The following is a 14,738-nucleotide window of genomic DNA, read 5'->3' as shown; positions in this document are numbered from 1 at the left end:
CCCTTCTGCACGCCTCATGCAACTCCCCGATCATTTCCGCAACACGGTATCGTAACGAGTCGCAAAATAAAAGCAGCGAGCGTTAACTTTTCAGAAGCCCTTATCTGTTACCCAAGACATCCGCCAGAGTACACGAGCGTCGTACAGCGACATTAATTGTTATGACTAGATCAACCGGGACTAATATGGTTATCTTGTGCGTAGGTAACGTGACGTGACTCTGCGAGCGGGCGAGCGGGTCGGTCACCCCCCACCACATTGTAATCTTAATCGAAACGCCGATGCCCTGTCAGTCAACCGACGTGGTCGCGTCCTTAAGGAATATCCCCGACCGGTGACAGCTTCCTGACGCTGCCGCGTCCACAGGGGCGGCGCTGCCAAGCGCCTGGATGCATTTGACATTCGACACCTAAGGCATTGATATTCCATCGATAGATCCCAGAACTAATATCGGAATGATAAGTACGATGGCGAGCAAGGCATCTTCCTTCGACTGTATTATCATTGGAGCGCTGGGAGTCGGCTTTAAATTCGGAGCGCATCGTCAGCTGCATTTTACGATGACGCAGTGAACGGTAGCTAAGACGCGTTAACGATGCCCGGCCTGTAGTATCTTTTACGGCTGCCTGCCTCCTCGATTCTCCACCTTCCTTAGATCTGAGATGCGTCCCTCCTCTCTTGGTCCATTTGCATTCGCGCGGGGCGATTGAGATATTTGGAAGCTGCGACTGCGCCCTCTCCACTCATCCCCTGCTCAGGAATACACGTGCGCATGTGCGTGCGCGGATGATGGGATGCAACCCAGGTGCAATTGCGTCATTGCGTGTCTAGAGACGTTTAGCGATTAGCAGCGGAGCGTCAGCCGGTCATTTCGCGAATGAACGTTGGTGCAACTGCAGGTGAGTTCAGTCCCCGGGAGGCGAGTGCATCACGCAACGTGCAACGTGCAACGTGCAACGTGCCGACGGCTTTCAAATCTCCCGGAATTGCCAATCTCGATAGGTGCCTACGTGTCTTCCTGGTTCGGTTGGCATCCCTGCTGTCCGTGCAAAGGGGCATCCACCCACGGGATTCGCACGCTTTATTTATTACAGACGTAGGGAGTGCATACGGGAGTAGGCGCGTGATTGCCGTTTATCTGGATCAGGCAAATAAGCGGGGTCGAGGCTCGTATCAAGTTGTTCAATTTAAAATTCCCGCGCACATCGATACGCACCGCGCTCGTGATTATTTCCTCGGGATTACGCCTTACCTGACTACCCGATTTTCTTGTTTCGATTTATTTCATTTATTTGTCCCACTTACTTCCCGCGGCCTGTTTACACTTGGATAAGAAGACAACCTGGAATGCGCCTGGGGCTACTCGCTGCCGGCTTCATTCTAATATCTTATTGAGAACGTTAGGTCTGTAGTCGCCATTTCGAGATGCAGCTTCCTCATTACTGGGTAGGTACTTTCCACTTATCTCACGATTCAGGCAAGCATCCAGTATATTTATCGGAGGCCGAGGATAAGTTTATTAGAAATTCACAGTCAGCCAGGCGCTTAAGAATAATCTGAGCTTCGGTCCGCTGGAAACGAAAGGCGCTGTAAAGCGCGTCAAGCGAGCGACCAAACGACCCCGGGATCTTTCGGTGACGAACGACGCGACTTGAATTTCAAAGCGTTTATTACTTCATTCAATAGGAAATTAACGCAGGCCCAAGTCCCGTGCTCGGCGGTACGTCGACGGGTGGGGACGGGTGGGGACGGGTCGGGAGCCCCGTACCGGGGACTCGGCACTTCGATGTACCGGCCACCGCTTCTTGGGCCTCCTATTTTCGTCTTCGGAGCATCGGAGATGCTTTTGCCGGGTCGCTCCATGGGTATCAGATCGATTGTATTATTTCTTCGAAAGTTCCGCATCTTTTAAAAGTTCGTGCAGCGGATTAAATACGTACCGGCTGATAAATGGCCGTAACTGCCACTGGCGCTGCTACTTCGCGATCCATTAACGATCGAGGCGAGACTGTTGGGACTGAATCGGATCATACTGTCGATATCGAATCGGTCCGAGTACGGGGAACTGCTCAGGGCCCTTTTTCGACTTGCCCTGATGGCTGAAGCCGACGCCCTGGGACTCCCTAGCCTCGAAGATGCTGAAACAAAGAAGATTCTAGGTTAGGGTTGCACTGGTAACGTGTCTATTGGATCATCGTTTGTGGAATAAAAATGTCCAATTTTCAAACTCCGTTAAAAGTACGAAAATTTGCTCGGACGTTGCCGTGGCAACGTGTCGAAGAAGCAAAGACAAGAAGATAAAATAAAATGTGTGAAAATTAATCTTGCGGCCTGAACGTTTTCGCAGCGTTTGCCTCCTGCGACCGCAGCCCGAGAACGTGGGCACGTAATGCACGAGGCACTTGGTTAAAGGCGAACGCTAAAGCGAGCTGCACCGGTGGTTGAGGTGGTTTGAATACTTAAGCCATGGAACGCGATACACAAGGAGCAGCCCCCGGAGGAACTTCACTCGTTCATTCGCTCTTCTTTACGCTCGGTTGGCTGCTCTGCCTCGCGTATAACAGGTATAAGGTTACTCGCGGCGGGCCAACTTTGTCTTTTCTTCTCTTTTGCTTTCATTTCCTTTTTTTTTCTTTCATTCTCTTTTCCTTCTCTTTATCGCCAACGCTTACTTTTATTTTCATTTACTCCTCCATCCTGATCGTCGCTTATTAATTCGAGGACTTATCAAATTGTTCTCCTCTTTCCTGAAGCGTTCCTCTTATCCCGCCATGTTGGCACTCCTGGACTCCTGGACTCCTCGCCTCCAGTTTTGGTCGATTCGATTGGTCCCTTGTCGGGACTTGGTTTCTGTGCTCATTTCTTTCCCCTCTAGATATCTTATCGTAGGAGTTAAGGTGAGGTTGGCTCGGCTTGGTTGTCGCAGTCTTTAATGAATATGCGAACGACGGGCTTCTCAGCACTTCTGACCCTCTGGCCCTACACGTTCGGTAAGGAGTTCCTCTCGGGGCGAACATGGGATTGAGACATGTAAATTGGTGCAATCGGCCGCTACCATCGGCGCGGTTTGCTGGTGCTACTCTGCGTGCATGCCACTGGGCTACAGAACCATTCAAAAACAGCCATCCGTTTGGCTGGGATATGGGGCAAGCATGTTTATCAATGAGAAAATGAATATTGATAAGACCTGATCGAGGAACCTTGATTGCGTTGTAATTGATAATATTGTACAATAACAAAAAAAAAAAAACAGAAATTCCTTGGAACTTTATACACTGACAAAAAAATATGAGGTTTCAAGATTCGCGCCCTTCTGCACGATAAATTTCAACGTATCCTTCCGATTGGCTAAAGCCGATTTAATTGAGAGAACCAACTGGTTTCCGCTGGATCAAGTTTTACTGAATTTCATGAATAAACGCGTCATGATAATTGGAAGCTTAAGTGAAATGGAAGGTGGTGTAGTAAGTGCAGAAGTATAAGGTGGAAGAAACGTGAGACAACCTGTAGGGTAGGCGCTAAGGTGTTAATGAGGTCGTGTCGCTCCGAGTCGATTCAATTATGCGCCGGTGGCGGCTAACGAGGCCCCGTTTACCCTTTCAGTCCTCTTTTAGCCAACCAACCTTTCCTCCCCTCCGCCCACCCCGTCCTACCGCTCTCTCTCTCTCACTCTCTCTCTCTCTCTCTCTCTCTCTCTTTCTCACTCCTCCGTTTAGCTTTGTACGGCAGCAACCAACAACTTGCCAGGCTTACACGGCCAACAGCAGGATTTCGCATTATCCTATCTTTCCAAGGTTATCGATAAAAATCGAGCAAAGATATTACGAAGATTTTATGCGGTTTTAAGGGCCAATATCGGCCTGACGATTAGTTCCTGTAGCCTCTTGAAAAATCCACGAAGACGATGCGGAGCCGAGTTGCCTCGGTTCATCGGGGTGTCCGGTATCGTTTTACGGAAGTGTCTGGGAATTTAGTTGCGACCACATTGTCGATCTGAGGCAGCTACGAATTCGAGGGTTCCTTGGTCCTCAGGAGCCGAAGCCACAGTGTCGGGTTTCGCTTCTGGGACTTTTATCGATCACGTCGATAGGATCCTGATAGTCTGGAGCATCTTGGCAGTGCTAGAAGCGAACGCAGGTACTAGGTACCAGTCGTCGATATTTCACTAGGAAGGTACTCACCGTCAATGGAAAAAGGGAATTCCGAGGATGCGAGGGTGCTCGCGGGGCCTGCCGCGTGCAATAGGTACTCTGGGCCCAAACCAGCCAGCCCTGAAACGAGAGAATAAAAAATATCATTAGTGGTCCATAATCGTCTCGTCAGCATCCCAATAGGAAAATGTACCGCAGGTACGGGTTAAGCGATGTGACTGTCAACCGGAAGAAAATCTACTGAACCCTAGGTGGGTCCCGGTACGTCCAAGCTAGGAGGACGACGACATAAGGGGGTGACGAGAGTAAAGCGAATCGTGAAAAGAGAAGAAAGGGTCTCCTGTCGTCGAGCCGACTGCAGAGAATTGAAGTATGGCCTATGGGTGCAGACAGGGTTCTGGAACTCGAAGAGAGACTTCCGCCGGAAATGCGGGCTGCTTTTTGACAGGGCTTGACGCTGGCCATGCGCATCAACGCACACAGGGATAGCTGCGACCTCACGGAGACCCAAGAGAAGAGGCCTCTTCTCTGTTACGAAGGTTCGCTATTGGATCCCAGAAGCGGGACGTTCGCGTAATTCGATAGGATTCTCGAGAGCACTCCTGGAGATTTCTCGGGAACATAAAGCAGAAGGGAAGCAAAAGGAGCGACGCCATTTTGACTCGCATCCTGGAGATTTGGCAGATGCTGCCAGTTTCTGGCTGTCGTTACGAATCGCCGAATTTCTAATCGAGCCAAAATAATTGTTGATCATTACCGTGTAACGAGGCGTTGGGACTGTGCGTGGAGGCCTGGAGCTGATGATAAATGTGGTCCATGTAGTTGAGCCGATAGGCGGGGTGAAGTGGCGTGTGCTCCGAGAGGGGGTGACTTCTGCGTAAGAAATCGCCACCGGAAGTCGCGTTTCCACCGCCTCCGCCACTTCCGGCGCCCCCGCTACCACTGCCGGCCCCGCCGTTTCCACCAGCGGCGCTGCCGATCGCCGTCGTGCTGCCGGATAATCTGTAAGAGTCAGAAAAAAAATGTTGAAACGTCAAACGATCCTTCCATCTATTTCGGAATTGCCAGTTCTGTCCGTGATTTATTTTAGTTTTTTTTTTTTTTTTTTTTTTTTTTTTTTTTTTTTTTTTCATGGCAATTTGGAGCTTTTACACTGAAAATGGAAGAATTCTTCAACGGGCCGAAAAGTCTTCATGATAAATGTCCGGAGCCACCCTCTTGTAGTTGGGGTAACGAGGATATAGTCTATAGAAAACACGCACGACATGGGGGACATTCGGGGTGAAAACATGTCACCCTTTACGAGGGTCCCGGGGAACATTTATTACGTGCTGTCTCGGATTAGGCCGAGCCCTCTAACCTCCAAACTTATCTCCAAGACACCGCAACGCGTACGCAGACCTTATTAAGGGAGCGGGATGGGTCGAGCAGATCCTCAGCTTCTCTCGCCCGAAATGCATTCTGGTCCGAAGACCCCAGGAGACTTTTCAGTTCTCCCCGAAAGTCCTGGAGCCATTCAGCGAAAGCCGTGCCGGTGATCCTATTTATGTATAGAGAAGTAAATGCCAAGCTTCATCGTGGTAACGTTGGGCCTGACCTGAACAGGACTTTCGGGCATGAGCCTAGCGCTAGGGGCATTGTCAGAAAAAGGGGCTCGCAGAATTCTGTAGGTGCAACCATTTTGGCAAATCCACCTAAAATGGGCCGTACGTGTCGGCACCACTTTTTAATGGATTAAGCCTTAAAAAAAGGTGCCAAGCAGTCCGAGCAGAGTAAGTTTGTCCAGACAAAGGAGACGTTCAGAAGAACCAGGAGAATAAGTCATGACTCCCTGGCAGCTTGAATTTTTGTTATTTTTCTTTTTTTCATTTCTTCTTTGCGTCTCGTTTGAGCGATGGTAACAGGCGACGCTCGAGACGCAATGAAATGGCGCGTGTCTCGAGATCTCCCGTCTCTCGGGACTCCTCAAAGATCCTCTTGTCTCCGCGTGTCTCACTCTCGCAGTCTCGCTCTTCCTCTCTCCGAGCCACTCTCCGCTCATCCACAAAGAGCGTCGTCAGGTGGTTCGACACGGCCCTTAGATCTCAGCTCGACCTGGGTCCTCGATTTAGCTGAACTCTTCCATTTCCTCAAAGTCCTCTGATCTCATCTACGGGCTGCTTACGTAAACATGAAGAATCCATTGAAGAATCCCAACTGCAGATACCAATTGGTCTTGAATCGGGTCTGGGCACCATTTCCGCTTAGGACACTTAAGGTGCTACCAGATGCTGATGAGGATGCTGAGGATTATCCCGTTTGAGTACGGGTGCAAGCTTGTTTGCCGCGTACATCTCTGTATAAATATTAGTCGTGCTCCGTGAGTTTGCTAAGCAAAGATAAGAGAGACGGGAGAGGCTGGCTCGTGTTTGACTTTGCTCAGAGTCCACAAATCTCGGTTACCGCGGCAAGTAGGCGCCGCAGAGGAAGCGCTAACAGCTACCGAACAGGCCGCGTACCCAGTTGACGAATTAGCGATCTCCAATCGACTACTGCTCGACTGCTCGACTGCTCGACTAGTCGACTGCTCGGTCGAATCGTCGGCGGCCTTTCGTGGAAAGCATCGCGGAATTCGGCTCGTTAGCGACGCGTTTCTTCTGCTCGGCTGAGCACGTTGTTGTCGCATTGCGTTCTTTTCCCCCTCGACCCCCTCGCCATCCCCCCTTCGTCTCATGACGGACTCCTCTCCTTGGGGAAGCTGAGGGGAGAGGGAGGATTCTCACTTCATCCAAGTGCACCAGGAGCGAGAGAGAGAAAAAGAGACAGAGAGTGTCGGATGAAGATATAGGCTAGTCCCCAGAACCGGGCTATTCCCTCTCTCTCTCTCTCTCTCTCTCTCTCTCTCTCTCTCTCTCTCTCTCTCTCTCTCTCTCTCTCTCTCTCTCTCTCTCGAACCTATTTAATTTTCTCTCATTTCCTCTACCGTTTTTCCCTCCTTCTCTCTCATCGTCTCTCATGGACTTCTAGTCATCGACTTTTGCCCTGCACACTTAATCTGTCCTCTTCACCCTGATTCCACTAAAGAACAATCCGGTCCAGCCGGCTGGTGATGCTGTTGCTGCTGTTGTTGTCGCCGGTCAGATTACTCTTCTAGGCATTCAGCAGGAATGATGTAACCTGACTGACTGACTGAGGAATTAGGCCTCCCGACACATCCTCCTCGGGCGGATGAGGTGTGGAGTGGCGAGGGGCGGCGAGGAGAGGAGAGGAGCCGTTGAAAAAGCAAGCGGCACGAATTAAGGAGGACAGAAGACATAATTACAATGAAAACATCGTCAGGCTCAGTTTGACTGGCTCTTTTTGCGGCCCCCCCGGACCCCGCGCCGATTCTATTTTCAATCCTGCTGAGTGCCAGATGACTCGATCTATACCGCAGCTTCCCTTCCCTCGTCTCCTTCTCACTTGACTTCCATCCCTGCGCTACGTGCGCTACTCGGGTATCCACGTCGGTGCATTAACTCCGAATTGGTCTGACGCACCTTGAACGTGTACGTGTATGAGTCTACACGGCATTGGCAGCCCTGCCGAGTCCGCGTGCCTTGAGGTCACGAAAGGGACTCGAGCAAACAGATAAAACCCGAGTCGTTAACTCGACACACCGGAAACCGACGCATCTATCTTTATGTGCGTATAGCGACCATGGTTCATCCATCCCCCTAACGAATACTTGACGATCCACGATGAAAGAGAGGAAGAGAGAGAGAGAGAGAGAGAGAGAGAGAGAGAGGGAATAGCCCGGTTCTGGGGACTAGCCTATATCTTCATCCGACACTCTCTGTCTCTTTTTCTCTCTCTCGCTCCTGGTGCACTTGGATGAAGTGAGAATCCTCCCTCTCCCCTCAGCTTCCCCAAGGCGTCCCTGGACCGAGCCGTCTGGATGGTTTGGTTCGCGAGCCAATTAACGGGGTCCCTAGGATAATTAGTGATGCCAGTAAACGGTAGGTAAAGTGACATCTGCGGCGAGAGGGGCCTCGATGGGAGGAAAGGAAAGGGAAAGGTCTGCGAAAGACGAAACTGGCCCCATCTGTCGAACTCTCGTATTGGTCTGGCTGCGGCCGAAGGTCCCAAGGAGGGAGCAGACGTACTGCTGGTTGGGCACACTTGGCGACTTAACGGGGGACCCAGGGCCTAACACTTCCACGAGGTCTCGGGTTGTCATATTTATTAGGCTGCGCGGGATCTCGAGCGGGCTTCGAAGGAGCCGCCGTGACAACCTATAAAAGGGATTGCTCGATTCGGATAGGCCGAGGAGCGAGTAGGAAAAGCGCAGTAGGAAGCCATATGGCGGACGGCAGCGTGCGGGCACGCGCTTCAAACGCAGCCGCAAGAAAAAAAAAGAAAGAGAAAAAAGAGAGGAAGAAAAGAAAAAAGGAAGATCGAATAGAGAGGAAGTCTAGTAGAAGCAGTGAACGAGCTCGAGATTACGGCTGGAGAGAAAATCAGAGTGGTGTAACGATATCGAGAGACTTTGGTCCATCCTCCTCTTACCATGGGACCGTAGGATGTCGTTTGGCTCGCGCGAAGAAGAATCTTCACGGGATATTTCTCGTTATTTACTTCGCAGCGGATAATCGTTAGTTTCTCCTCTCTTCGTTATATCCCACTTCGTGCTTATATCCTCCCGACCCATTATACTTCTGTCTCTCTCTCTCTCTCTCCCATCCCGGATAATCTTATAACCTCCGAGGGATCCTGCTGCCCCTCAGCCAAGGGTCACAAGTTCACTCGTATAATTTTATATTTAGCATGCACCCCAATGGCGCCCAGCATCGTCTTCCCTCTGCTCTCACGTGTATAGTTATATGCGCATATAGTTCCTGTAGCGATACAACGAGAGAACACACAGGTCGGTACCTCTGACTATTCTAGCCCAGACTCCATGGAGTCCATGGACACTCGTTCGTATACAGCCGCGTAGCTCCCGTTACCGTTTTACGCGCCACCCGTTTCCGCCAGAACATCTCCGGTTTCCTGCCGAGCGACGCCCTTCGGTTTTTCCTTTTCCTCGAGCACGACGCACGAACGAGTCGAGTCCGTTCTGGAAGGCAAGTCGATATACGCGAAAGTCAAGCAGCGTCGGATTAAAGACCCCCTTAAAGAATTCACAGCCGAACCTTCTAGAACTTTTAACGTGGCGAATTGCCTCGTTATTCGAGACGTTAATGAATTAGAGAAGAGGAGCGCCAGGCATCCTAAAACCGTTCGATTCCGAGATACCGTTAGCTCGCCAAGACGCCGCCATAGAGACGTCGAATCTCCTGGCACAATGAAGACGTGCCCGGTCGTTGGAAGGGAGTCGCCTTAATGGAGATACTTACAGGTCCGATCATCGAGTCACGAAGGCCCATTAACATGCGTGCCATTGATGCAGATTCAAGGCGCGTCCTCGTGCAGGCGAATTCTCAACGTAGGCAGGAACGAGAAGGAAAATCGCCGGTAGACCAATGCCAGAGCGAAAGGACGGAAGATCCGACGGGTTAATTTTATTTATAGACTTTGGCACCCTTGGCCCCGACTACATTAATGATTAGTCCAAGTTAATTAGTCAGGCAGCCAATGACTGTTCCCTGTGTAAACTTCCCTCTCGTTATGGCTAACAATTGAACACATGTAGTAGGTGTATGCTCGTACGAGTTTGTTTACGGCGGGGAGGTTGAGTATAACAGGTAAGAAAGATGACTGGCTAAAAAATGGGCAAGAGGGGTATAGAGTGTAGGATAATAATGATTATGATGATGATTAAGAAGCCGAAGGGGCTTCCGGCCGACGTTGCTGCGCCGTGACGTTATAACGCCTAACCAGTTTTTAATGGCATTATCACGCTACTTAGTGTTACTGCGCATGCGCCTAGGTATGCGCGGTATCAATGAACCAACAAGGATACGTGGACTCCGCTTGTTTATTTAACCCCAAACGGGAATTTATTCCACGCGTGCAATGAATTAACACGCGTGCGCGAGGACGCGTGTGGTGTGCTGCGCGTTGCGAGTGTCAGGACGAGAGTAAATTAGAGGCGGATCATTGTTTTTCTTTGTTAATTATGGCCCGCGGGAGGGGGTGGGGGGCAATTATGGAAAATAGAGGAAGGAGTCAGGACGTGGACCGGTGCCCCTTCGGTATTGGATCTGATCGTCTTGCCCGTAGAGTATTTTTATTTTTTATTATGATTATTGTTATTTACTTTAAACGATCTCTCGGGTCCTTCGAGCTAAGGGTGCCTAATGATATCCTTCGCGGGACGGCAGGGAAAGGACTCGCATGGGACATTAATGCGCTTTCTGTGTTTTCTACCAATGCAAGTTATCGCTGCGCGCAACCACCGAACAGATTTATCAGGCTGCCAACCCTTGTAAGTTTTATCGTCGATTTGACCGATTCGAACTGTGGGAGCATCGACTAGCCAGAGTCAACCTTAGGGACCACATTAGGGCACTTTTACAGATAACGAAGAAAGCTCTGGGAGATCCGAAGAGGACCTTTCTCTTTTTATTTTTTATTTTTTTTTTTCACTCGACTTGAACGATTTTCATCCAATCAGCGGCAGGTTAGCCTCCAAGTTGAATTTTAGGTAAGAACCTTTTACAAGCAAGGAAAGCAGTTGGTATCGTTCAACGAGTTCATTCTCGGATTCGCAGGTGTATATCGGGACTTGTATGCAATGAATTGTTTGACCGGGTTTCCTCCGGAAAGGAGGACGGGGACGCCAAGCGTCGAAGTGTCTGTCGACGTCCAGTCAGGAAAATGGCGACGCTGCTTTGGGTACAAGAAAAAAAGAAAATGAATTTCTCTCGGAATAACTGTCGAGTCTCTGGATAACTAGTCCCTCCGAGTAAGACGCTTTGCATGCGTCGCGACGCCTTCGACGTGGCTGGATTAAAAAGCAAAGACATGCGGAATACGAATAGTCGTATTATCGAGTGAATCGAAGGACACGCGCTACTTCGTTGCAACAACCATAATCGCGTCCTTAGGCCTGTGAATGGTTCGGGGTTCGAGGATCTGCCCCGAAGGATCCTACGAAAACACTGGGCTGACATTCGTGAAACATCTCGCGTCGGAGGCTGCGGTCGTCGAGTCCTCGTTCACCGTGAATTATCGTCCGGAGGCGCCTCGACGCAGGGCGTCGGGCAGTCGGCCGCAGCCAGGGAGGACCTTCGTGGATACGAGGGCCTTTCGGCTGGGAAAGGATCGATATGCCAGGCAGGACCTCTCGGGTCTCTCGACAGGATGCGGACACGGCACGTTAATGAAGTAATTCGTGCGCAAAAATGTACCGGGAGGCTACTGAATAATTCATCCCCTCGGATAATACTTAATCGAATGCAGTCCTCTATCCTTCCTTTAAGGAGTCCAACTCCGAAGGTACTTGGGAAACGATCCTATCCCGAACGAACCTCCTATCGGCGGGCCAATCGCTGCGGAGTCCTGCGGGAAGACGGGAAGACGGGAAGACGGGAAGACGGCGCGGACAAAAGGCTTAGGATTATTATATTTCAAGACGCGTCGCCCTTGCGACTGTGACTCGAATCCGCTGCAATTATAATCGGCGCCAGGCAAATTGAATCTCGGCCGTGGCTCGCGGGACTCTTGGGGACTTGGTGAATTAGGAGTCTGACAGTTTAACACGTGGAATTCCTGCGTCTCTCTTTTCCTTCGCGTACTTTTCATTCTCACGTGGTATAATGGGACGCGTTAGGATTTTCGAAAGGTCCTAGTAAGTCGATCCAGTCGGAAAGAGGGCATGAATAATAAGTAGGGTCGTTGCCAAGTGTTTACTTAGGTTGGAGTTTAGTAAGAAGTAATACGCACCTCTTCTGGAATCTCTATTCAGATTCCTCAGGGTGTTTACTTTATTTTCATCTCTACACTCGCTTCTCCCATTCACCGGCTTCCTCGGCTCACCGAGTTCCCAGCGGCTCGCTGCTGCGGAGGATATTACGATATTATTGTACACGGCTCGAGGAGGAGGAAGAAGAAGAGGAGGCAGGAATGGAAAGTCAGAAGCATCTGATGGGAGAAGTGGATGAAGAAACGGGATCAGGAAATAAAGAAGAGAAACAAGAGTATAGAAGCAGATGGGCTGAAAAGAGATGAAAAAAAGTGAAATAAAACAAGCCAGGGAGAGATCTGCCGAGGTGAGAGAAGTTACGTTAGTAAAGGTCCTACGGGCAAAACTAACATGGCCGCTTTGTACCGGGCGATGCCTGGGCACTGGTGCACCGGTGCACCCATATACGTGTATCGGACCTGATGAAAAAGCGTGAAGCACGAAGAATGCGTGAAGAGGAGGATAGAGATCACCGGGGGATCGGATAGTCACGGAAGGTCTAATAAACTCTTGGGGAAAGGATAGAAGGTGGAAGGTAGAAAAAGGTATAGGAGCTGATGAAGACGGAGAGAGACAGAGGGAGGGAGTGTTGAGTAATGGAGAGAGAGAGGCGAGGGGGGTCTAAAGGTAAAATAAGAGCGAATATCTTTACGGGAGGAGCGTGACTAATAACTCTATTGAGGCTCTGAGTAAACTTCCTACGAGACGGAGCAAGAGATGCTAAAAGGATCATCCCGGATGTTCACCTGTCTTGGATTCTTTTTACTGACGTAAAAAAAAAGGGAGCCACCAATTTCCATGTGAAAAAATTCAATTCCGTCATAAACTCGGCTGGACGGAGAAACGTGACGTCCGTCCTTCTGCCGTTCAGTTGGGATCGAAGGAAATCTTCGATGCGGCATGAGCCTAATTCTCCGTAAAGAAAGCAAGAATATCCGTCCGGTGTGACGAAGCGGGACGCGGTTCTTACCTTTTTCTTTTTCTTGCTCCCGACTATTTTGAGAAACGATGAAGATTTTAGTTATGCCCGTGAGACTTCGTGATCTTCGACTATTTTGTCACGCTTTTTAGTAAGACTCCTCGTATAACTTCATCACCCTCGGCTTAGGACTTTCGTTATTCTTTTTTCGGCTTTCTTTTCTTTTTTATCCATACAAATCAGTGCATCATAGCCGATCCGTTAAAACCAAAGAGCGTGGAGGAGGACGAGCGTGAGAAAGTGACGTCCTCCGGTGAAGATTATTAGTAATAAATGAAAACTTATGATTTCGCTGCCTTTTTCTTTTAATCAATAAAGTAGACCCACCACGAAAAAGAAATAGACGTCAGACGGAATCCGAATAGATAAAATAAAGGCAAAGGGTACGAGAGAAGAGTCGGACAGATATCGAGGCAAAGAGAGAAAAAGGGAGCTGGTAGACATAAGGGAGAAGGAAAAGGAGAAAAAGAGTCTAGATCTCCCTGTTACTACCATAATCGTATAGAGACGCGTGTAGAACCGCAGAGACTCCGAGAGACCCGAAGAGAGGCTGAGTCTCGGCCCCCTATGTATCCTGAGAGTCTGAGCTGCGCATAAGAAGATCAGCGAGTGTGAACTTACAAGCACCCCCCTCCGCCCCCCCCTCTCTCATTCCACCTCACACCCTGCCAACCAGCCCCAGAAGGACCCCTTGTCCACCTTCTTCCTTCTCTTCTTCATCTCCTCCTCCTCCACCCTGTCCTCTTCTTCTTCTTCTTCTTCTGGGCCTGGTTCCTACGTCCTCTCTCCTGGTGCGATGCCGGCGAACTCTTGGTGAACCCTTTTGCTGCTAATAAAATGCGAGTCAGCGTGCGCGCGGCCCTCTTTACATTTACATGCTCACGTCACACGCTGCACCCCCCCCCCTCTCTCCCTCTCTCTCGCTCCCTCGACGTAGGTGTAGGTGCGCACGAATATGCATTCGCAGATGCCTCCCTTACGCTTTCATTCGTTCTCCCTCTCTGTCTCTCTGCTCTTACACTAAACACACAAACAAGGCCACGCAGCAAAGTGCACATTCGCACATTCGAGTGTGCGTGCACCCCCCCCCCTCTCTCCCTCTCTCTCGCTCCCTCGACGTAGGTGTAGGTGCGCACGAATATGCATTCGCAGATGCCTCCCTTACGCTTTCATTCGTTCTCCCTCTCTGTCTCTCTGCTCTTACACTAAACACACAAACAAGGCCACGCAGCAAAGTGCACATTCGCACAAAGGGGGCAAAGGGGGCAAAGGGGGCAAAGGGGGCAAAGGGGGCAAAGGACGCACCCGTGTTGGTGAGGACATCGTGCTCATGAATTTATCTTAAGTTCCACCTCGGGTTATTCCTTTTTTGCGAGCGAGTGGAAGGAGGGGGGGAGCTCGGATGATGTCGGTATCATTGGACCAGTTCTTCGAGAGAGCCAAGAATTCTCTCTGAGATTTGCCGAACGAAGCCAACCTGTCTCCGTACTCAGCATCACCACTCTCGGATAGTCCCACTCCTTATTTCTCTACAGTCGCTGCGTTCTCTTCAGCTTCGCCCGGAGATAACTAGAAGAGCAGACCTAATGATCCCAGCTTCTTATCCGGCCAAGGAAAGACGCCGCCAGACGCTGAGAAACGGAAGTTACCAGCCACTTGGACTCGAGTGGAAATCAAGGGTCAAACGATTCGAAGAGGTCCACGAAATAATGAGGAATATTTATAAGATCAAGGATAGAGG

At 50.2% G+C, this 14,738-nt stretch overlaps 1 protein-coding gene across 4 annotated transcripts in view; it reads right to left on the bottom strand.

Moving 5' to 3' along the window:
* The window catches only part of LOC107265189 (transcriptional activator cubitus interruptus), a 60,538-nt gene that overhangs the window by 6,864 nt on the left and 38,936 nt on the right, over positions 1 to 14,738 (bottom strand). For all 4 annotated transcript variants that reach the window (XM_025082485.1, XM_015734360.2, XM_025082486.1 and 1 more), the window contains exons 2-4: positions 4,909 to 5,153; positions 4,182 to 4,271; positions 1,941 to 2,138 (exon numbers count right to left, since the gene is read on the bottom strand). In XM_025082485.1, the coding sequence (XP_024938253.1) occupies positions 1,941 to 2,138; positions 4,182 to 4,271; positions 4,909 to 5,153 (533 nt within the window). The remainder of the gene's footprint in view (positions 1 to 1,940; positions 2,139 to 4,181; positions 4,272 to 4,908; positions 5,154 to 14,738) is intronic.

This window comes from Cephus cinctus, unplaced genomic scaffold, assembly GCF_000341935.2.
Source record: "Cephus cinctus unplaced genomic scaffold, Ccin1 Ccin1_scaffold0215, whole genome shotgun sequence".
Classification (NCBI taxonomy): Eukaryota; Metazoa; Arthropoda; class Insecta; order Hymenoptera; family Cephidae; genus Cephus; species Cephus cinctus.
The sequence above is the reverse complement of the archived record's forward strand: the minus strand, read 5'-3'. Positions and strand labels throughout refer to the sequence as shown.